Consider the following 19274-nt stretch of genomic DNA (forward strand, 5'->3'; position numbering starts at 1 on the left):
CTGGGGAGGTGTAGGAGGGTGGGCAGGGGGCTCTCCCCTCGGCATGGCCATCCCTTGGGATGAGGAGCCGCTGCTGAGGCCATTGGTGGTTCCTGGCCATGCCAGTCCCTGGAGGACTGCCCGCTGGACGAGGACGAGGACGCCTTCCAGGCCCTGGGGGAGGAGGATGAGGACATCGACCAGTTCAACGATGACACCTTTGGGGCCGGGGCTGTTGGTGAGACCCCCAGGGGACCTCCTGACCCCCTTGGTGTGACCCCCAAATCCCGCTGATGTGACCCATGTACCCTCCCTGTATGCGACCCCGCTGCGTGACCCTTGATGTGACCTCCCCCATGCCCCCCCAGATGATGACTGGCAGGAGGCCCATGAGCGGCTGGCGGAGCTGGAGGACAAGGGGGTGCCGGGCCGGGACACGGACGGTCCGGCCGGGAGCGACGGGGACGTGCTGGGCGACCCTGAGGACGCGCTGGCCGAGCGGCTCACACGCCTTGTCATCGAGGGCGACCTGGAGGACCCAGCCATCATGCAGGCCGTGCACACCAGGGGACCTGCCCAGGTGAGCTCTGGGGTTCCTGGGGGGCTGCGGGGTTGGATCCTGCAGCCCCGTCCTGACTCTCTGTGCACTTCCCAGCAACCCAGAGCGCTGAATTCCAGCATCTGGGACAGCTCAACCGTGCTGCAGCGCATCCGGGGGCCTCTCCTTGCTCAGGTATGGGGGTGGGGCTTCCCCAGTGCTCCCCCCACCCCAAATCCCTGTGGCGGCGAGGTGGGTGGGATAAGATGAGCTTAGGAAGCGCTTCCAGCTCTGCCTGGGGTAGTGGAGTGTCTGGCTTTCCTCCCGCTGCATCCAGGTGGATGCGGTGTGGCTCATTGTAGACCTTCTTAGTCATCACTCCTTGGAGGCTGGAGGGATGGGGTGGGATGGGATGGGGGTGTTGTGGCTGCTCTGTGATGCCTGGTGACATCTGAGGGACGTCAGGGCTCCCAGCAGGATTTGGGAATGTTGGTGCCTCGAGGCAGAAGATTTTTGTCTTGTGGTTTAACTAACAGTCAGGCTTTGAAATGCTGTGTGACCAACCCACTCTTGGGTTGGGAAGTGACACAGAATTCCCACCGTATACCTTGTTATTCCAAACAGGGATTTTGGGATCCCCGGGAGATCCCAGGAAAGCACAGTGGGAAATTGTGAGCTGGCAGGAGGAGGGATGTGATGGGACGCGTCCATGCCCCCTGTGCCAGTGTGTGATCCGGGGGGGGTGTTCCCCTGGCAGGAGATGCCATCGGTGTCCGTGCTGGATTATGCTCTGCCCCAGCAGCCTCCGCAGGCTCGGGAAGAGGAGCGGGACCCCTCGGAGCGGGCGCTGCCCCGGCGCTCCTCGTCCCCCATCATTGGGAGCCCCCCGGTGCGGGCCGTGCCCATCGGCACCCCCCCGAAACAGGCCACCATCCCAAACTTCAACCAGCAGGTACCTCTCCGCTTCCCATGGCTCTAGGGGGTGCAGGATGCTTCCCGGGGAGTGACTGTGCCACTTCCCTCTTCCCAGATCCTGTGTCCAAAGCCTGTCCACATCCGAGCTGCCATGCAGCAGCGCTATCCCGCTCCCTACGGAGAGAGAATGTCCCCCAACCAGCTCTGCAACGTTCCGGTATCCAGCCGCTCCACACCCCTCTTTTTTTGAGATTGACTTCCAACCCCCCCCCCCCCCCAATCCCCTAGTGCCCCATTCCTGCGGCTCATCCCTGTTCCCTGGAGCCTGGCCTGCCTGGCTCATCTTCTTTGTCCCATCTGTGACCGGGGTCCCTCTTCCCATGTCTTTCCCCAGAATTCCTCCCTCCTGGGCCACCCATTCCCCCACAGCGTCTCTCCTGTTCTCACCCACTTGCAGAGGGCCCAGCTGCTCGGAGGAGCCCAGGTAAAGCCCCTTCCTGTGTTTCTCCAGCCCCTCTTTGGGCGGCATCTGCAGAATTTGGCTCTCCGTGGCTCTCTTCCCTGGGAATTCCCCCCCAGCTGACTCCAGGCGCTCTCTCTCTCCGCCAGGCCGGCCGAATGTCCCCCAGCCACTTTGCCCGGGTGTCCGGCCTGGTCGGGAGCCCCCTTCCCTCCATGAATCCCAAGCTTCTCCAGGGCAGAGTTGGGCAGATGATGCCTCCAGCCGGAGGGTTCCGTGCCTTTTTTGGGGCTCCTCCCGCTCCGCCCCCCTCACAGCTCCCGCACCCTCCAGGCCCTGGATCCCACCTGAGGTCGGTGCCGTCCCTCTCCTGGCCGCTTCCCGGCTCCCGGTGCCCACCCCTGACTCTTCCCGCTCTTCCCAGGCCGCAGATGTTCCGGCCGGACACGACCCACCTGCACCCGCAGCACCGGCGGCTCCTGCACCAGCGGCAGCAGCAGAGCCGGAAGTGAGTGCCGGCGGCTTGGATCGGGAATGCCGGGCGCGGGGACGTGTCCTGCTTCCGGGGTCACCTGTCCCCCCCTCTCTGTCCCTTCCTGTAGCTCCGGTGTGCTCACGGGTGCCCTTCTTCTCCTGCCAGCCAGCACCGGAGCCTCAATGGCTCCGGAGGGGACCGAGGGGGCCACCGGAGCAGCCATCAGGAGCAGATCCGGAAGGATCCCTATGCCAACCTCATGCTGCAGCGGGAAAAGGACTGGGTGTCCAAGATCCAGATGATGCAGCTACAGAGCACTGATCCCTACCTGGATGACTATTACTACCAGGTATCCAAGAGCGGGAAGAATCCAGCTCGTTCCCAGCCTTGGGGAAACTGGGATCTTCCAGTGTGTTGGACGTGGGTGGGGGGATGTCAGGAAGGTGAGGTGGAGGAACAGTGTGGGATCAGCATCTGCCTCCTCATCCTGGGTGAGATTTCCAAAGATTTGGAGATGCTGGGGGACACTGTCAGCATGCATTCGGAGGTCTGGGATAACAGGAAAGCAGCTCCTCTCTGTCAAAAGAGACGAGATAAAACCCTGGGAATAGCAGACAGGGAAGGTGCTAAATGGAAATTCAGCAGAGACCCGTGGGCAGGGATTGAGTGACTCTGGTCTGACTAGGAGTGCTGGTGGTGAATCCTATGGGGAGGTGAAGGTGGATAGGATTGAATTGCTCCTGCTTTTTCCCAGTTCAGAGAGGGAATGCCAGACAGGGCTGGGAAGAGGCAGATTTGGAGCAGGTGGAGCAAAGTGGTAGATTAAGGACGGTTTGAGGGTCCACAGGGGGAGAGGGGAATCCACGTAGGATGGACACTTGGAGTGGGAGACTGAATGGGGTGGGAGAGCTATAGCTGGCAGATCCATCCCCTCTGGAGCTGGCAGAGGTTTTTTAGGATCTGTGGGTGAGCGGGTTCCCTGTAGAGGAGAGGAACTGGGGCAGGATGTGAGTCAGCAAAGCTCTGCTGTTGCAAAAGGGTCGGACGTTGGATGGGTTGGATGCGGTGGGGAGGCCCCGGCATGGTGCCAGTGGAGCAAGGCAGGTAAACTGGGATGTGCTGGGAAGGGCTGGGAGCTGGGAAACTCACAGGGAGAGCAGATCTATCCTTGTGTTGAGGAAGGGCTGATGAGGAGCTTTGACCTTCATCATCCGAAGGGACGAGAGAGGAAAATGCACTCAGCTGTGGTTTAAAGGACAACGTTGGGAACACTGGGAAAAGTGTAGCGTAGGCTGGGAGGAGAGAGATAAATCACTTCTGGCATGGTTTTCGGGAGAGGGTTCTCAGCCTCTCCTCTCCCTGCCTCAGAATTACTTCCAGAAGCTGGAGAAGTTGGCAGCAGCTGAGGAAGTACACGGGGATGGTCCCAAGAAGGAACGCACCAAACTCATCACCCCTCAGGTGGCCAAGCTGGAACACACCTACAAACCAGGTAAAGCCTTCCGGCAGCCACGGAGGGCTCCTGTTATCCAGGGACTTCGAGGTGGCTGATGGCAGGGCTTCCCTATTCCCTCCTTCCTGCAGTGCAGTTTGAGGGCTCGCTGGGAAAACTCACCGTATCCAGCGTTAACAACCCCCGGAAGATGATCGACGCCGTGGTGACGTCCCGCAGCGAGGATGATGTGAGTTCCGGGCCTTCCTCTCCTCTGGCACATCCCTGGGGATGCTTCCCATGTCCCTGACTCCCTTTTTCTTCCCCGGCAGGAGACGAAGGAGAAGCAGGTCCGAGATAAGCGGCGACAGACCCTCGTCACGATCGAGAAGGTGATTTTGGGGCAGGGGGATCATCGTGGCCCTCGGAGGCTGGGGTTGGGATGAAGGTGGGATGGTCTCTGTGATGGATGAGGTCCTGCTTGGATCTCTGTGGAGCTGAGATCCTATAGATTCTCCATGCGAATGACAAGGGGGAGTGATGGACAACAGGGAATGGCTTTAAATTGACTGAGTGTGGGTTAAATGGGATATCGGGAAGAAATTGTTCCCTGTGATGGCAGTGAGGCCCTGGAATGGATTTACCAGGGAAATTGTGGCTTCCCCATCCCTGGAAGTGCCCAAGGCCAGCTTGGAGCAACCCAGTCTAGTAGAAGGTGTCTGAGCTGGAGCCAAATAACCATTACGGTCCTTTCCGAGCCGAACCATTCCATGATTCCATGGGTGATCCCTGCTCCCTGCAGACGTACAGCTTGCTCCTGGACGTGGAGGACTACGAGCGCCAGTATCTCCTGAGCCTGGAAGGGGAAAGGCCAGCCCTGATGGGGGAGAGGAAGCAGAAGATATGCGATATGTACGACAATCTGAGGGGGAAGGCGCCTGGCCAGGACAGGTGAGCAGGATTTCAGGAGCTCCCACACTTCCTGACCACTCACAGCCACTCAAACCAGCTTTTCATGGATCTCTATGACTATTCCAGTGGCCGAAATAACCTTTTTTGGGGGGTATTTTTCCTTTTTTTTCCCCTGGTTTCCCCTCTCTGTGGTTACAAAGCCGCAAATTCCATCCCTTCAGATGAGGGTTAGGAATGTCCTTCCTGCGCTGTTTTTCCCTGCTCAGGGATGTTTCTTTGAGGCAGGGGGTTTTTCCGCCTGCCCCAGCCAGGGGATAACCCTGGGATGCTCCCAGGGGAGGGTTGCCACCTCTTTCCTCCCCTTCCTCAGGCCAAGTGATGACCACTTCATGCAGATCATGTGCATCCGGAAAGGAAAGCGCCTTGTGGCCCGGATTCTCCCGTTCCTGGCCCCGGAGCAAGCGGCCGATGTGCTTATGGCCACGGCCAGGAACCTGCCCTTCCTCATCAAGAAGGATGCTCAGGATGAGGTGAGATTCCAGAGGCTGGGAGGTGCTCTGTGAGGGGTTGGTTTGGAGCTGGATCTCCTCAGCTCTACCTGGCAGGTGGGAAGTGACATCATTAGTGGTTCCTGCCTCTCCTGTGAGAGTGCCAGAGTGACTGGGGGAGCCCGGGAATCTGGGAAATAAATCATAGGATCATGGAATAGTTTGGGTTGGAAGGGACATTAAAGCTCATCCAGTTCCAACACGACACCTTCCACTAGACCAGGTTGCTTCAGCCTGACCTTGGACATTTCCAGAGATGGGGCAGCCACAGCTTCTCTGGGAAATCCATTCCAGTTCCTCACCACCCTCACAAGGAGGAATTTCTTCCCGATGTCCCACCTAAACCAGCACATGAAATCCTGGAATGGTTTGGGATGGGACTTAAGGGTTACCCACTGGTCAGGGACACCTTCCACTAGCCCAGGTTGCTCCAAACCCTGTCCAGCCTGGCCTTGGACAGCCTGGAAATCTGAGGAAGAGAATGATTTAAGAGGGAAAAATCGTTGCCTGAGGATAAAGCCACAGGGGGAATCGCTCACAGCAATGCAACTGGAAGCATGTGAAGCTCCCAACTCTCTCGCTTTGTCCACAGGTGCTTCCCTGCCTGTTGAGGCCCTTTTCCCACGTCCTCTACCATCTTCCCTTGGGAACAGTCACCAGCCTCGTGCAGCAGCTCACGAACCTACCTCAGAGCGCCGCCGCTCCCACCAACCTGCACCTCACTGCTGTGCTCCAAAACAAAGTACTCCCCCTCCCCTGGCATCGCTTTCTGCCCTTGGGAATTCCTCAGCAGCCTCCCAGAGCCGGGTGCAGTTCCCCGGTGTTCTCTCCTCACTAATTAACGAGAGCATCTGGCAGACTAATTAACGGTCTGAGGTGGCCCCAGGCGGCTTTCAGTCCTATCCTTCTGGGATGCAGAGTCCTGGCCTGGAATTTGGGGTGGTTGTGATGGTTTGGACTTGGCTCCCTGCCAAATGCCCCACCCCCCAGTAGCAGCCCCTCTTTTCTCCCTTCCTACTTCCCCCAGGGCAAAGGAAAAAAAACTGCAAATTGAAGAACTCGAAAATCAAGCTAGTTATATAAAAAAAAATGTATATATTTTATGTATATTACAGTTAAGATGCTATGTACACAGTAAAAGGGAATCCAAACACCCCCCGAAGGGATAGGGAAAGGGGAAAAGGAACAAAAGGGAACAAAAAAAAGGACACCGAGCAGATATACGCAGTCAAATCCGAGAATTAGTAAAATAACTAGTAAAACAAATCTCACCACATCCCTTAGAAAAAAAACAGGATTGACACACACACGGCCAGCACTCCCCAAGCATCCACGTGGCAGGTCAGTGGATGCCTCAGGCCTCAGCCTTAGATAAGCGAGATTAATGCAGGGACTCACTGTTCCCGAACTTCGCCGGAAGAGAAGAGAACGAAGGCCTCTCCTCCCTTCTTATTTATACCTCGATTTACGTAAAGATCGTATGGAATACTGGGAGCACTGCCCCTTCCTTGGTTACAAACTGGTAACCAGGGAAGGCCTAGATTAAGACTACCACAGGTGGGAATGCTGCTCCTGGGCTGGGAGTGGTTCGGGGTCTTGCCTCATGGATTCAGGCCCCAAACAGCCTCTTCCTCCTTCTCCTCCCAGCCAGGGATCCTCCTGCTTGTCCTTGCATTCCCAGCATTGGGAATTGGAAGGGATACTCGGAGGGGGCTCCCTGACCCCCATCTGTGTCCCCACAGTTCGGTCTGTCCCTGCTGTACTTGGTCCTGAGCCGGGGGGAAGAATTGCAGAGCTCAGACACAAACACGGAGCTGATCCAGGACAACCAGTGGTGAGTCCCTGTCCTCCACTGTCCCCACATTCCCAATCCCTTGGGGAGGACAAGGTGGCCTCTAAGCTCCCAGATGCCTTCCCTGAGGGGAGCTGGGGGTTCCTGGCTTCCCCCAGCACCTCCCGCAACTCTCACTGCTCCCTTTTCCCACGTTTTTTCCCGGCAGGACGGAGCTGATGCTGATGGCCACCCGGGAGCTCCTGCGGATCCCTCAGGGAGCCTTGGCCAAGCCCGTGTCTATCCCCTCCAACCTGATCTCCCTCTTCTCACGCTACGTCGACCAGCAGAAGCTGAACCTGCTGGAGAGCAAATTGCAGTGAGTGCCCAGCCCTCTTTTTCCCATGGGAATGTGGCCAGAAAAGGGACAACCAGAGGTAGGGGGTGGGAAAAGCCCTGAGGGAGCAGCATGGAGGATCTCTGATCCCACACTGTTGTTTCCCAATTCCAGCTTAGTGCACGGGATCCGGTAGATCTCTGTGGCTCCTCGCCACCACCGGAATGTTCCAGAGGAAGGCTGGAAGGAAGGCTGGATAAATGGATAGATGGATGGAGGGCACACGGTTCACCCCACACCCCCCAACGCCGGCCTGGCATGAGGGGCACATCCTGCCCCCTCCCACAAATTCCTGGATGAGCAGGAAAAGGGGGATGTTTGGCTGCTCCCCTCTTTTCCCACGAAGTGCTGCCTTTCCCTGCCGCTCCCAAATTCCCAATGAGTCCCTCTGCACCCCCAAGCTGCTGCTTCTCCCCCAAACTCTGACACTACTGAGGATCCTGAAAAGGCGGAGCCTCTCCTCCCTATCTGTGGGATGTCAGGGGTTCTCCCTTCCTTCCCTGCTCCTTCTCCAGCCCTTCCCAATCCTGCTCCCGGCCTTTCCCATGGTGATCACATGTCACAGACCTGTTTTGCACACTCGCCACGTCTTCCCAAAATTCAGATCCTTCCCTTCACCCCCAGGATCAGCCCCGCAGCTCCAGGGAGCTCAGCCAGGCCTTTGTCCCCTTCCCAATCTGGATGGATCCAGCTGCTCCTCGGGAAGGTGGTGGTTGGGGGATAATTTTAATTTTTTTTTTTTTTCTTCTTTTTTTTTCTTTTAAAATGAAAAAAAAAACAAAACAACAAAAACAAACCAAGAGATTTGCACATGTAGGGATTTTACACCCGGAATTCCTCTCGGCATTAACCAGCCCCTCCTCTTCCCCCCTGCTGCTCCCAGCCCTCTCCCCCTCATTTTCTTCTGACAGATCAAGTGGAAAGATCATTTATTATTATTATTATTATTTTGGTTTTTGCCTTTTTCTTTTTTCTTGCCTTTTTTCTGCCCTTTTTTTTTCTGCCTTTCTTTTCTCTGCTCTTTTTCTGCTTTTTCTTTTGCCCTTTCCTGCTTTTTTTTCTGCACTTTTTTTATTTTATTTTTGCTTTTTGTTTTTGGTGGTTTTTTTTTACCTTTTCCCCCTGCTTTTGTTTTGCCTTTTTCTCCTTAGGCTTCTTCTATTTCCTTTTTGTTTGTTTGTTTGTTTTTGTTTGGTTTTTTTCTCTTCACCCTCCCCTCTGCCCTCGCCTTCCCACTTTTACGTTCTGGTTAATGAGAATAAAAGTTTCTAAATTTACATTTTTATAGGGTATTGTAAATAAAAATGACTTGTATACTGCTGCCCGCCTGACCGCTCCTTCTCTGGCCCCCGCCGCCCCCAGAGGTGTCCCTCACTGTCCCCGTTTGTCCCCACGCAGGTCTCGAACCCGAGCCCCGGGTGTACCCACAGCGCTCGGGGGGGCGTGGCGACGCCTCAGCCAATCCCCGTGCGCGCCGTGCCAAGCCCCACCCCTCCGCCAATGGCTGGCGGGATGACTCACCGGTCTCCGTCACGCCGCGCGGCGCGCCGCTCCCTCTCTGATTGGTCGGTCGCTTGACTGACGGGCGCGGCTCCCGCATCTGGCTAATGGCAGCGCGCGGGGCGCCCCGCCGCCGCCGCGCCCGCCAATAGGGCTGCGGCGTGGGCGGGGCGAGTGACGGCAGCACGGCGGGGCGGTGGCGGCGGCGGCGGCGATGGCGGAGCTGCGAGCGGCGGGCGCGGGGCCCGGCCCGGCCGCGCCTCCTGGGTCCACGGCGCTGTCCGCGGGCCCCGGGGCGGCCGCGGCCCTGCCCTCACCGGCACTGAGCGCCGGGGCCTCGGCGGCACCCACGGCGCCGGCGGCACCCCCAGCGGCGGGAGGCGGCGGGGCCGGTGCGGGCGGAGGCGGCGGGGCCGGTCCCGGCTCGGCCCGCGAGGGGTGGCTCTTCAAGTGGACCAACTACATCAAGGGGTACCAGCGCCGCTGGTTCGTGCTCAGCAACGGGCTGCTCAGCTACTACCGGTAAGTACCGGGGACCCCCCCGTGACCTTGGGGACGGTCTGAGCCCCCACGGAGTGAGCGGACTCGGGGGGCGGCCGTATCCCCCGCGCCCACCGGGGAGGGATCGGTGCGCCTCGGGGGCGGCTGGGGAGGGGGGTAGATGTTACCTCCTTGTCCCCGGAGTTGTCACCTCTCGGTTCCCCCGGGCTGAATTTGGGGAGGGGGGCGTCAGGCTGTTCCCCGGTGCCAGCAGGGCGGGTCGCACCTCCCTGTCCCCGGGACTGTCACCTCCCTGTCTCCGCGGGTATTTTGGGAGGGGGGGTCGGGAGAGTCTCCACCCCCGCCTCTTCCAGCCCCTGGATCCCGCTGTCTCTCCCAGCGCCTCTTCCCAATGGCCCCGTAGCTTGTCCCCGAGCCCCGGCAGTGGCACCACCACCCTCTCGGGGACATCTGAGCCCTGCCCGGGGGGGGCCGTGTCCCTCCATTATTAATGGGAGAAGCGGAGTCTTGGGCAGTACCGGCTCCTGTTACACAGCCGGGAATGGGGGGGAACACACCGGGAGGGGGGAGATGTCCCGCCTGGATGTCACCTCTGCCACCTGCTGACGTGGAAGGGAGTGCCAGCTTGGGACTTCACTCTCGTCCCGGCCCGTGCCAGGATCCGGGAAGCACCAGGATTCCAAGGCTCCAGGATCTCTGAGGCCACTCCTGGGAGCCAAAGGCTGTGGATTTATCCCCCCCTTAAAGCGACCCCCACCTGCCTCCCTACTAGTAGCCCCGTGTGCCAGATCGGGAATGCCGAGCCTCCTGCACAGCCCCTGTGGGCTGGTCCCGGGGAGGATCGTGGCCCCTTCCCTCCCTCCCTCCCTCACCGTGTCTTTCCCATGCAGATCCAAGGCGGAGATGGGCCACACATGCCGGGGCACCATCAACCTGGCCACGGCCAACATCACCGTGGAGGATTCCTGCAACTTCATCATCTCCAATGGCGGTGCCCAGACTTACCACCTGAAGGCCAGCTCCGAGGTGGAGCGGCAGCGCTGGGTCACCGCCCTGGAACTCGCCAAGGCCAAGGCGGTCAAGATGCTTGAAGAGTCAGGTACAGCATTCCCGGCATCCCACGGGAGGCGGGGCAGGGGCACGGTGCTGTCGGGATCCGAGGAGGGATCGTGGTGCCCCCAGGGTGACATCCCAGTGCCCAGCAGGACCCAGGGCAGGATCCCAGTGTCCCCAGAGCAGGATCCCAGTGCCCTGACAGTGAAATCCCAGTGTCCAGCAGGACCCAGGATAGGATCCTGGTGCCCTAGGCAGGATCTCAGTGTCCCCAGGTTAGGATCACAGTGCCCTCAAGGTGGAATCCCAGTGTCCCATAGGACCCAGGGTAGGATTCCAGTGTCCTCAGTGCAGGATCCCAGTTCCCCACAGGATCCAGAGCAAGACCCCAGTGCTGCACAGAACCCAGGCTGGGATCCCAGTTCCCTGTGGAACCCAGGGCAGTCCCACAGGCCCCAGGGCAAGTTCTCAGTGCCCTCAGGGTGAAATCCTAGTGCCCAACAGGAGAGGACAGGATCCTGGTGCCTCAGGGCAGGATCCCAGCACCCTGGACAGGGTCCCAGTGCCCCACAGGCCCTAAGGCAGGATCCCAGCAGCCTCAGGGATTTGGGGATCCCCTGTGCTCCCTCTGGCAGCCCCCTCCATCACCCCCTGGCGTGGCGGGTTCTCAGAGCCGGGCATACGGGACAGCTTCCCTACCTCCCAACCCACGCTTCCGATCCCTTCCCCATTCCCTCAGACGACTCCGGCGACGAGTCAGTGTCGCAGACAGACAAGACGGAGCTGCAGAACACGCTGCGGATTCTCTCCAGCAAGGTGGAGGATCTGAGCACCTGCAACGACCTGATCGCCAAGCACGGCACAGCCCTGCAGCGCTCGCTCAGCGAGCTTGAGGCCCTGCGCCTGCCCCCCGAGAGCACCGACAAAATCAAGCAGGTCAACGAGCGGGCCACGCTCTTCCGCATCACCTCCAACGCCATGATCAACGTGAGGCCGCTTCCCGAGGGAAAAGTGGCGGGAAAACCGGCGGGAAGCACTCTCACCACTCCCCCCAACCACTCGTGTTTGGGTTTGGTTTTGTCCCTGCAGGCCTGCAGGGATTTCATGCTGCTGGCGCAGACACACGGGAAGAAGTGGCAGAAGTCGCTGCAGCAGGAGAGGGATCAGCGGATCCGGCTGGAGGAGACGCTGGAGCAGCTGGCAAAGCAGCACAACCACCTGGAAAGGGCATTCCGGGGGGCCACGGTGCTCCCTGCTGGCACGCCCGGCACCGGAGGCTCTGGGAAAGGTGGGGTGGGACAAGGCTGCTTTCCCTGAGCTTCCCTCGCTCTGCTGATCCCAAGGGGAGGGGCACCTTGTGTCACCTTGTGTAGCCGAGGGATTTTGGCACTTAAAACTGCTCCTAAGTGGCCCGTCTGAGCCTTGCCTGTGTGCCCCCTGCCTGCTGGTGACAGGGGCCTCCCAGTGTACCACTGGTGGGAAACTGGGGGCAATGTTCCTTCCTTAACAACACTGTCCCCTTCCTAGATCTGTGCTGCCCCTCCAAAGGTGACATGAGCGACGAGGACGATGACAACAACGAGTTCTTTGACGCCCCCGAGATCTTCCCCACACTCGACATGATGGGCCACAAGTGAGTTTTGGGGTCCTCTGGGGAGGGTCCCCACTACCTGGACCTTTTTGGAAATGATCACCTTCTTTTACACCCTTTCCAGGAGAACAGGGAGCAACATCAGTGGCACCAGCAGCGATATCAGCCTAGATGAGCAGGTGGGATGGGAGTTTATGGCTTTGGGGTGGGAACAGGGGTGGGCTGGGGGTCACAGAGGGGTTTTGGGGGGGTCACAGTGATGGAACAGCCCTTGGGGTAAACAGGGCTGGGCTGGGGGTCCTCAGATTTCCACAGAGGGGTTTTGGGGGGTCACAGTGATGGAACAGCCCTTGTCTCCCCCCTTTCCAGTACAAGCACCAGGTTGAGGACACCAAGAAGGAGAAGAGAACCCGTATTCCCTACAAACCCAATTACAGCCTCAATCTCTGGAGCATCATGAAAAACTGCATTGGGAAGGAGTTATCCAAAATTCCCATGCCGGTGGGTGCGGATACTTCTGACGGGTGGGCTTGGGGACCCCAGAAAGCCCCTTTTTTGACCCATTTCTTCCTTGCAGGTTAACTTCAATGAGCCACTGTCAATGCTCCAGCGGCTGACAGAGGACCTGGAGTACCACGACCTCCTGGACCGGGCGGCCAAGTGCGAGAATTCCCTGGAGCAGCTGTGCTACGTGGCCGCCTTTACCGTCTCCTCCTACTCCACCACCGTCTTCCGCACCAGCAAACCCTTCAACCCACTCCTGGGGGAGACCTTTGAGCTGGATCGGCTGGAGGAGAGCGGGTATCGCTCCCTCTGTGAGCAGGTGTGGCCAGCCCCGCTCTCCCAGCCTCTCTTATTCCCTCGGGATGGCCAGCACTGAGCTGTTCCCAATCCCTGTCCAGGTGAGCCACCACCCCCCGGCTGCTGCCCACCACGCTGACTCCAAGCACGGCTGGACGCTCCGTCAAGAAATCAAGATCACCAGCAAATTCCGAGGGAAATACCTCTCCATCATGCCTTTAGGTAAGCATCCCGGGATTTTGGGAGCTGCCCAAGGTTCTGGGTGTGGTTCCCAACACAGCTTTCCCCACTCTCAGGTACCATCCACTGCGTCTTCCACTCATCCGGCAACCACTACACATGGAAGAAGGTGACCACCACCGTGCACAACATCATCGTGGGGAAGCTGTGGATAGACCAGGTAGGAAATCACAGATACAGGAGTGCCCTGGTCCTGTACGGATCCCTTGGGAATGGAGTGTGGGTGGGTCTGACTGTCACCTTGCTTCTGCAGTCGGGTGAGATCGAGATCGTCAACCACAAGACGGGTGACAAGTGCAACCTCAAGTTTGTCCCTTACAGCTACTTCTCCCGGGATGTGGCGAGGAAGGTAGGGAGAGCAGGGAAGCGTGGGACATCCTGGGGTGCCTGCATCCTCATCCGTGCCATCCCCTCTCCCTCCAGGTGACCGGGGAGGTGACAGACCCCTCGGGAAAGGTGCACTTCGTCCTGCTGGGCACGTGGGATGAGAAGATGGATTGCTACAAAGTCCAGCTGGGAACGGGGGACAACGGAGCCGAGGCCCGGTCGCGGGCCCACGAGTCCGAGGACAGCCGAGTGCTGCTGTGGAAGAGGAACCCACTCCCGTGAGTCAGGAATACGGGATGAGGCATATCCCGGGAGCGGAGATGCGGGGCTGGTGCTGAGTTCCCCCCCTTCCCATGCCGCAGGAAGTATGCGGAGAACATGTACTACTTCTCGGAGCTGGCGCTGACCCTGAACGCCCCAGAGAGTGGGACGGCTCCCACGGACAGCCGGCGGCGTCCCGACCAGCGGCTTATGGAAAACGGGCGCTGGGATGAGGCCAACGCCGAGAAGCAGCGGCTGGAGGAGAAACAGCGGCTCTCCCGCAAGCGCCGCGAGGCCGAGGCTGCCCGCGCCTCCGAGGATGGTAAGGAAGGGGTGTCCCCCCCCTCTTCGGAGGCCCCCCAGGTGGCCCCCAGGCCCTGACCCCCTCTGTGTCCCCCAGGGACCCCCTGTGATCCCTACAAACCGCTGTGGTTCGAGCGGAAGAAGGATCCAGTGACACAGGAGCTGGCACACGTCTACAAGGGGGGGTACTGGGAGAGCAAGGAAAAGCAGGACTGGAGCCTGTGCCCGGATATTTTCTGAGCCCAGCGAGGAGGAGGAGCAGCAGGATGGGGGGGATGAAGGCCAGGACCCCCCCCTTCCGTGTCTGTCTTAAGCGCCCGCTGTCCCCGTGCCGGCCGGGCTTTGCCTTAGCCCATCCAAACTGACCTTGGGGAGCGGGAGCCAACACTGCCCCCCCAGAGCCGGGCTGGAACAGGGGGTTCCTTCATCCCACCCGCCTCCCTGGCACTCTGGGGAGGGGGGCATGGCCACCCCCAGGGTAGGGGGGTCCCTGGAGTGAGCCCAAGGCTGGCCTTGGTCTCCCCCCCTCCCCACTTTTCTTCCCGTCCGCCCCCAGGAGTTCGGGTGCTTTTGGGGTACAGGAGGGGCCAGACTCCCCCCCCAGCCTGTTCTATAGGTGTATATTATATATATGTAGAGAGCAATCGGGGTCCCCTGCTCCCCCTGCCCACGGGGAGCCTTCCCCAGCCCCCGCTTTGGGGGGTCCCCCCCTCCCCGGGGTCTCCCCCGCTCACGGGGACCCCCCATGAGGTGCCTTCCCTGTAGGTTTAGGGTGGGCTGGGGGAGCTGTCCTGGGTTTTTGGGGGGTTTGCACCCCCAAACACTACAGGGGTGGGGGGAGGTGGCGTGGGGATCTCTGCATCCCCAAACCTGAAATCGGGGGCTTTTGATGCCTTTTTATTTTTTTTTTTTCCTTTTTTGGGGTTTCTTTTTTTTTTTTTTTTTTTTTGTCCCAAGAAAAGAACTAAATTAAAAATCTGTGAATGCCCCAACCCGGCTGTGCCTGCTCTGGGAGTGGGGGGATCCCCTGCAGCTGATTCTGGGGGGACCCCTTTCTCCTGGGGGGCCCTGATCCCTGCAGGGGATCCTTGCACCCCAAAAAAGGGGGTGGCAGCACCCAAATAGGGACTTGAACCCCTTTCCTGGGGGTCTCCAGGTGCTCCCTCACCACCCAGGTCATGCTGCCCCACGGTGCCTGGGGGAAAGTGGGGGGTGTCCCCTGTGTCCCCCTACATTCCCTGCTGGATTTGGTGTGCTTGGGAGCCCCCCAAGCATCTCCTGCCCCATGCAGGAGATGCTCCATGGTCCTGGGTTCCACCTCCGGTGACTTTCTGGAGTCACCTGGTCGGGGGGATCCCCTGCAGGCACTTCCAGGGATGGGGTGGGGAGTCCTGGGGGGTGACACGGGGGTTCCCCCTCACCCGTTCTGATTGGCCAGCTGGCTTTGGAGACGTGTTCTGATTGGTCAGCGCCGATTGGTTGAGTCCCTGCCCTGCCTGATGCTGATTGGTTGGAGTGACCGTCCTCCGATGTTTTCCCGCCCTCTCCTCATCGGTGAGTGCTGATTATCCAGTTGGTTCGCGGGGGATGCTGATTGGCTGGCTGGTTGCAGCTGGGTCAGACCCAGCCAATGGGAGAGCACGGGTTGGCCCTGTTGCCCCGCCCTTGCCACACCCTCCCTCCCCTCAGGAACGCCCCATGGCACCTCTCCGTGCCCCCCGTGGGACACCCTGTCCCCGAGGTACTGCCCCCTGCCCCCGGGGGTGGCTTGGCATGGCCGAGAATGTGTGTGACCCCACATCCCACCCCTCGTGTGCCCCCGCGTCCCCCCCCATGACCACGAGACATGTTTCTCAAGCTCTGATCTGGGGGGGTTTATTGGGCCCTCCCCGGCCCTGCCACCACCCCGAGGGGCCTCCTGTGGCCGAGGTTCTCACAAGAGCCCCGTTCCCAGCTGCTCCGCTCCAGCTGTTTTCTCTGAGCCCTAATGGTGGCAAAGAGGTTAGGCAGGGGGCAGCTGATGAGGATCTGGGGGGTCTCCTCCTGCCTGGAGGCCCCATTATCGGGACGACAACATCATGACAAACTCTGTGGGGCAAAGAGAGGGGCATGAGAGGAGGGGACCCCACTTCAGTCCCCTGGAAGGGGCATGGGGGTTCCCTCACCATCGAAGTCCACATGCCCATCCCCGTTGAGGTCCACGTCCTGCAGGATCTCATCCACCTCCTGTGCCTTGAGCTGCTCCCCGAGCAGGGCTGCGATGGCCTCGCGCATCTCGGCCGTGCTGATCTCCCCATCCCCGTTCATGTCGAACTGTGGGCTCAGGGTCACCTCTGGCCACGGCCACCACCAGCCTCCCGGGGCCAGCATCCCCTCTGTGCTTGGGGTCACCCCCATTGTCACTGTTCCCTCATGGTCACTGTCTGCTCCCTGCCTGTGGTCACTCGATGATTGCTGTCACCCTGTGGTCCCTGTCCCTTCCATGTCTTTGGTCACCCCTCATGGTCACCATGCCCTCACTGTCACCATCACCTCATGATCTCCTCCTGGTCACTCCCATGGTCACTATCCCTCCATGGCCACCATGCCCCCACGATCTTCTCATGGTAAGTGTCCCCTTCATATCTTTGGTCACCCCCATTGTCACCATCACCCCAAGATCTTCCCATGGTCACTGTCCCATCCGTCCTGTGGTCTTTCCCGTGGTCACTGTCTGCCCATGGTCACTGTCCCCTCTTTACCCTCACGGTCACCATCTCCCCATGGTCACTGTCCCCTCCATGTCCCCATTATCACTGTCTCCCCACCACGGTCTTTCCAGGGTCACTGTCCCCACTGTGCCTGTGGTTGCCTCCTGGAAGTGGTGTCCCCACGGTCCCCCCGTACCTCCCGGAAGGCGATCTTGAGCTCCCTCACGCCCACCATGTGCGCCGTCTCCTCCCGCAGCTTCGGCCCCATCATCTGCACAAAGTCCTCGAAGTCCACGCGCCCGCCCACTATGGTGGCAAAGGGGACACTCTCAGCTCCCCCTGGCCCCCCTGGCCCCCTCCCGGCCCCCCAGGCCCCCGCTCACTCCTCATCTTGATATGCTGGGAGATCTCAATGAGCTCCATCTCGGTGGGCATGTACCCCAGCGTCCGCATGCACTCGCCGAGGTCCTTGTAGCTGATGTACCCGTCCTGGTCCGTGTCGAACTCCTTGAAGGCGTCCAGCAGCTCTGGACACACGGACACACACACACATAGACAGGCATCGCGGCACTCTGGAGCAGGTCAGTTCTTGGATGTGGTGCCGTGGCACGCGGTCCCGTGGCAGTGTCCCCTCACGGCAGAGCGCTCCATGGCCACGTCCACATGGCACTGTCCCCATAGCATTGTCACCCACGGCAGTGCCCCCATGGCAGAGTCCCCCATGGCACAGCGCTCCGTGGCCTGTGTCCCCATGGTGCTGCACCCCTTCGCAGGTCCCTCCATAGTCATGTCCCCGTGGCAGTGTCCCCGTGGCAGACCGTTCCCTGAGGCCGTGCCCCCGCCCCCGCCCGTCTCCTGAAGCCCCCGTCCCCACCCTGTCCCTCCTGCTCACCATCCAGCTCCTCCGGCGACAGCTCCCGCTCCTGGATGGGACACGGTGGGGGGTGACAGCAGAATGAGACCTGGCTCTGTGTCCCCCCCGCCCCCCCCAACCCCCCGTGTCACCTTTGCTAAGCACGGGCCAAAATTAACTCTGGTGGAGGATTAGCGGGATTGGAGGTAAAGCCCCGCCCTGCCCCGTGCCTGTGCCACTGCCCGCCCTCTCCTGGTCCTCATGTCCCCTTCCCTGTCACCCACGCCAGGCTGGCTCAACCCGGGACCCCCAGAATCCGGATGGGATGTGGGTGCTGCCGAGGGGGCTTTGTACTCCGGAGGTGGTAGGGCAAGATGTGTACCCCCAGAGCTTGGCTGCCCCTGCCCATGGTGTCTCCCTGGGGTGTCCTCTCTGTCCCCATGGCCCCGGGGGGTCCCCCAAGCCAACTCTAGTGCCCCCATACCCTCTCTCTCCGCAGGGTTCCAGAGTGTCCCTGAGCTTGTCCCCCGTGCTCCATGTCCCCTCTATCCTCAGGGTTTCAGAGGGTCCCTGTCCCCATTCCCACTGTCCCCATGTCTCCATCCCCAGGATCCCAGAGTGGCCCTGACCATGTCCCCAGTATCCAGTGTCCCCTCAATCCCCAGGGTCCTGGAGTGTCCTCCAAACCCATCCCCACTGTCCCCATGTCTCTGCCATCCCCGGGGTCCTGGAACATCTCCACTGTCCCCATTCCACAGTTCCCAACCCCATCCCCACTGGCCCCCCTGCCCCCTCCATCTACAGCGTCCTTGGATTGCCCCTGTCCCCATCCCTGCTGTCCCCATGTTCCCATCCCCTCTGTCCCCACTATCCCCATGTCCCCTCCATCCCCAGCATCCCAGAGTGTCCCTTACTATGTCCTTGATGTCCCTGTCCCCCTGCTCCTTCCCATGTCCTGGACTGTTCTTGTCCCATCCCCACAGTCCCCACATCCTCTCCATTCCCAGGCTCACAGAGTGTCCCTATGTCCCCATCCCCAGTCTCCCCAAAGTCCCTGTCTCCCTTCCATCTGCAGGGTCCCAGAGTGTCCCTGACCATGTCCCCAGTGCCCCATGTCCCTTCCACCCACAGGGTCCTGGACTGTCCCTGTCCTCATCACCACCATCCCCATGTCCCCATCCCCAGTGTCCCCTTCTCCCTCCACCCACAGGATCCTGGACTGTCCCTGTCCCCATCCCCACTGTCCCCACATCCCCTTCATCCCTGGGCTCCCTCCATCCCTGCACTCACCCCCATGTCCCCATGTTCCCTCTGTCCCCGTCCCCCTCTGTGTCCCCACCTTGCCGAAGACGGTGTTGAGGAAAGGGGAGTAGGTCTTGGTGGCCGCAGCGTGGGGGTCCACGGGGCCCTTCTTGCCGCTCTTCTGCCCGTGGCTGCCGTGCCGGGACTCGGAGCCGGAATTCTTGTGGGCCGGGGCCTCCTCGGGGGCTTGGGGGGGTTTCTCCCCCGCCTCGCCCCCGCCTTTCTCCTTCTGCGGGGGCTCCGTGTCCTTGGGGGTCCCCTTGTCCCCGCGGGTGCGTGGCATGTGGCCGGGGCCGGGTGGGCAGCAGGGAGCAGGACCCCGGGATGGCCGAGCTGGAGGAAGGAGCCGGGAAATCCTCTTACACGGCCCCCTCCTTGACCCCCCCCACCCGCCTTCCACCCCCCTGCGTGGGTTCCCGGGCCCA

At 60.4% G+C, this 19274-nt stretch overlaps 3 protein-coding genes across 5 annotated transcripts in view; 2 read left to right on the top strand and 1 right to left on the bottom strand.

Moving 5' to 3' along the window:
- The window catches only part of PATL1 (PAT1 homolog 1, processing body mRNA decay factor), a 9250-nt gene extending 1057 nt beyond the window's left edge, over positions 1-8193 (top strand). The window contains exons 2-19 of one of the 3 annotated variants that reach the window (XM_027895585.1): positions 106-217; positions 348-559; positions 635-712; positions 1275-1469; positions 1548-1649; positions 1827-1916; positions 2042-2244; positions 2317-2400; positions 2533-2716; positions 3736-3859; positions 3952-4049; positions 4132-4191; positions 4602-4750; positions 5082-5241; positions 5852-6001; positions 7002-7093; positions 7260-7409; positions 7542-8193. In XM_027895585.1, the coding sequence (XP_027751386.1) occupies positions 106-217; positions 348-559; positions 635-712; positions 1275-1469; positions 1548-1649; positions 1827-1916; positions 2042-2244; positions 2317-2400; positions 2533-2716; positions 3736-3859; positions 3952-4049; positions 4132-4191; positions 4602-4750; positions 5082-5241; positions 5852-6001; positions 7002-7093; positions 7260-7409; positions 7542-7563 (2265 nt within the window). In that variant the 3' untranslated portion in view covers positions 7564-8193. Of the gene's footprint in view, positions 1-105; positions 218-347; positions 560-634; positions 713-1274; positions 1470-1547; positions 1650-1826; positions 1917-2041; positions 2401-2532; positions 2717-3735; positions 3860-3951; positions 4050-4131; positions 4192-4601; positions 4751-5081; positions 5242-5851; positions 6002-7001; positions 7094-7259; positions 7410-7541 lie in introns of all 3 variants that reach the window. The other 2 variants (XM_027895583.1, XM_027895584.1) reach the window with 2 other exon arrangements.
- Positions 8194-9311: 1118 nt separating this feature from the next.
- OSBP (oxysterol binding protein) lies at positions 9312-14920 on the top strand. Its single transcript, XM_027895580.1, has 14 exons — positions 9312-9449; positions 10319-10527; positions 11221-11468; positions 11571-11769; positions 12009-12114; positions 12197-12251; positions 12442-12573; positions 12650-12895; positions 12975-13095; positions 13170-13273; positions 13367-13462; positions 13537-13718; positions 13803-14023; positions 14102-14920. Exons 2-14 carry the CDS (start codon positions 10332-10334, stop codon positions 14242-14244), a joined length of 2049 nt encoding a protein of 682 aa, XP_027751381.1. The 5' UTR covers positions 9312-9449; positions 10319-10331; the 3' UTR covers positions 14245-14920.
- A 1143-nt stretch (positions 14921-16063) lies between these two features.
- On the bottom strand, positions 16064-19132 carry CABP4 (calcium binding protein 4). Its single transcript, XM_027895572.1, has 6 exons — positions 18887-19132; positions 17587-17617; positions 17078-17221; positions 16891-17000; positions 16170-16317; positions 16064-16092 (listed from the first exon to the last, which is right to left on the bottom strand). Exons 1-6 carry the CDS (start codon positions 19130-19132, stop codon positions 16064-16066), a joined length of 708 nt encoding a protein of 235 aa, XP_027751373.1.
- Positions 19133-19274: the final 142 nt, after the last annotated feature.

The sequence above is a fragment of the Empidonax traillii genome, unplaced genomic scaffold (genome assembly GCF_003031625.1).
Source record: "Empidonax traillii isolate 1590-97213 ecotype Southwest subspecies unplaced genomic scaffold, ASM303162v1 scaffold461:size861717, whole genome shotgun sequence".
In the NCBI taxonomy this organism is placed as follows: Eukaryota; Metazoa; Chordata; class Aves; order Passeriformes; family Tyrannidae; genus Empidonax; species Empidonax traillii.

Bases quoted from the DNA above. Each gene is read 5' to 3' on its own strand.
- CABP4 (XM_027895572.1), bottom strand. From the start codon at position 19,132: ATGCCACGCACCCGCGGGGACAAGGGGACCCCCAAGGACACGGAGCCC. The intron at 17,618-18,886 runs GTGGGGACACAG...TGTCCCATCCAG, and splicing joins TCAACACCGTCTTCGGCAAG to GAGCGGGAGCTGTCGCCGGA. The intron at 17,001-17,077 runs GTGAGCGGGGGC...TTGCCACCATAG, and splicing joins CCAGCATATCAAGATGAGGA to TGGGCGGGCGCGTGGACTTC.
- OSBP (XM_027895580.1), top strand. From the start codon at position 10,332: ATGGGCCACACATGCCGGGGCACCATCAACCTGGCCACGGCCAACATC. The intron at 11,770-12,008 runs GTGGGGTGGGAC...TCCCCTTCCTAG, and splicing joins CACCGGAGGCTCTGGGAAAG to ATCTGTGCTGCCCCTCCAAA. The intron at 14,024-14,101 runs GTAAGGAAGGGG...TGTGTCCCCCAG, and splicing joins TGCCCGCGCCTCCGAGGATG to GGACCCCCTGTGATCCCTAC.